This window comes from Carlito syrichta, unplaced genomic scaffold, assembly GCF_000164805.1.
Source record: "Carlito syrichta isolate Samal-C Ts95f unplaced genomic scaffold, Tarsius_syrichta-2.0.1 Scaffold312825, whole genome shotgun sequence".
Classification (NCBI taxonomy): domain Eukaryota; kingdom Metazoa; phylum Chordata; class Mammalia; order Primates; family Tarsiidae; genus Carlito; species Carlito syrichta.
Window position 1 is genome coordinate 1806 of NW_007256921.1, and position 923 is coordinate 2728.

Consider the following 923-nt stretch of genomic DNA (forward strand, 5'->3'; position numbering starts at 1 on the left):
TCAAGCATAAGAAAACTCAGCCTGGAGAGAAATCTTATGAATATAATAAAAATGTGAAAGCTCACAGTTATAAGAAAGATCAGTATGAGAAATTTCAAACTTTGGGGCAGTCTTTGTATGTAATGAATTTGGAAATGTTTTATATGATAAGACTGTCTATATTAGGGCAAAGACTTTTGTAACAAGAGAGAAGTCCTGTAAGGCTGATGAATTTAGGATAAACTGTGATAAAACCTTTTTATTTCACTACATGAGAACTGACACAAGAGAAAAATGTTCTGGTCTTAATGAATGTAGGCAATCCTGTGGGAGAGCCACCATTGTGGAGTACAGTAAAGTTCACATGGCTATGACACACCATAAATTTAATGAAAGTGAGATTAATTTCAGTGAAAAGTCATCCTTCATTCAGTCTCAGAGAACTGTTATAGAAAAGAGTGCATTTGAAAGCAGTAAATGTGAAGACAACTTTAGCCAGAGCTCAGCTCATATAGTATGTCAGAAAACACAAACTGGAAGAGATAAATTCTGTGAATATAATGGATGCACAAATACCTTCTACCAGAAATTAGAACTTACAATACATCAGATAACTCATACAGAAGAGAAATTCTGCTGTTCTGGTGAATATGGGAGATGCAGGAAATACTTTCACCAGAAAGCACACCTCATTTGGTATCAGAGGACCCACTCAGGGGAGAAACTTCAATATGAAGAATGTGGGAAATCCTTTTGTACAAGCTCACACTCTATTCAGCATTCTGGAGCTTATGTGGGATTCAGACTTTATGAATGTAATGAATGTGGGAAAACTTTCTGTCAGAAGTCAAACCTTAGTGAACATGTGAGAATTCACACAAAGGAGAAAACTTATGGTAACAATGACTGTGGAAAATCTTACAGGTCACCCCCTTGTAGGACAG

The 923-nt window shown here is 36.2% G+C and overlaps 1 protein-coding gene across 1 annotated transcript; it reads left to right on the top strand.

Annotated features, from left to right (window-relative positions):
• Positions 1-250: 250 nt before the first annotated feature.
• Positions 251-914, top strand: LOC110596715 (zinc finger protein 658B-like; the record flags this gene model as incomplete). The annotated part of the gene is made up of 1 exon (XM_021718585.1): positions 251-914. A coding segment is annotated over exon 1 (664 nt), but the record flags the coding sequence as incomplete, so codon positions are not given.
• Between the last annotated feature and the right edge of the window lie 9 nt (positions 915-923).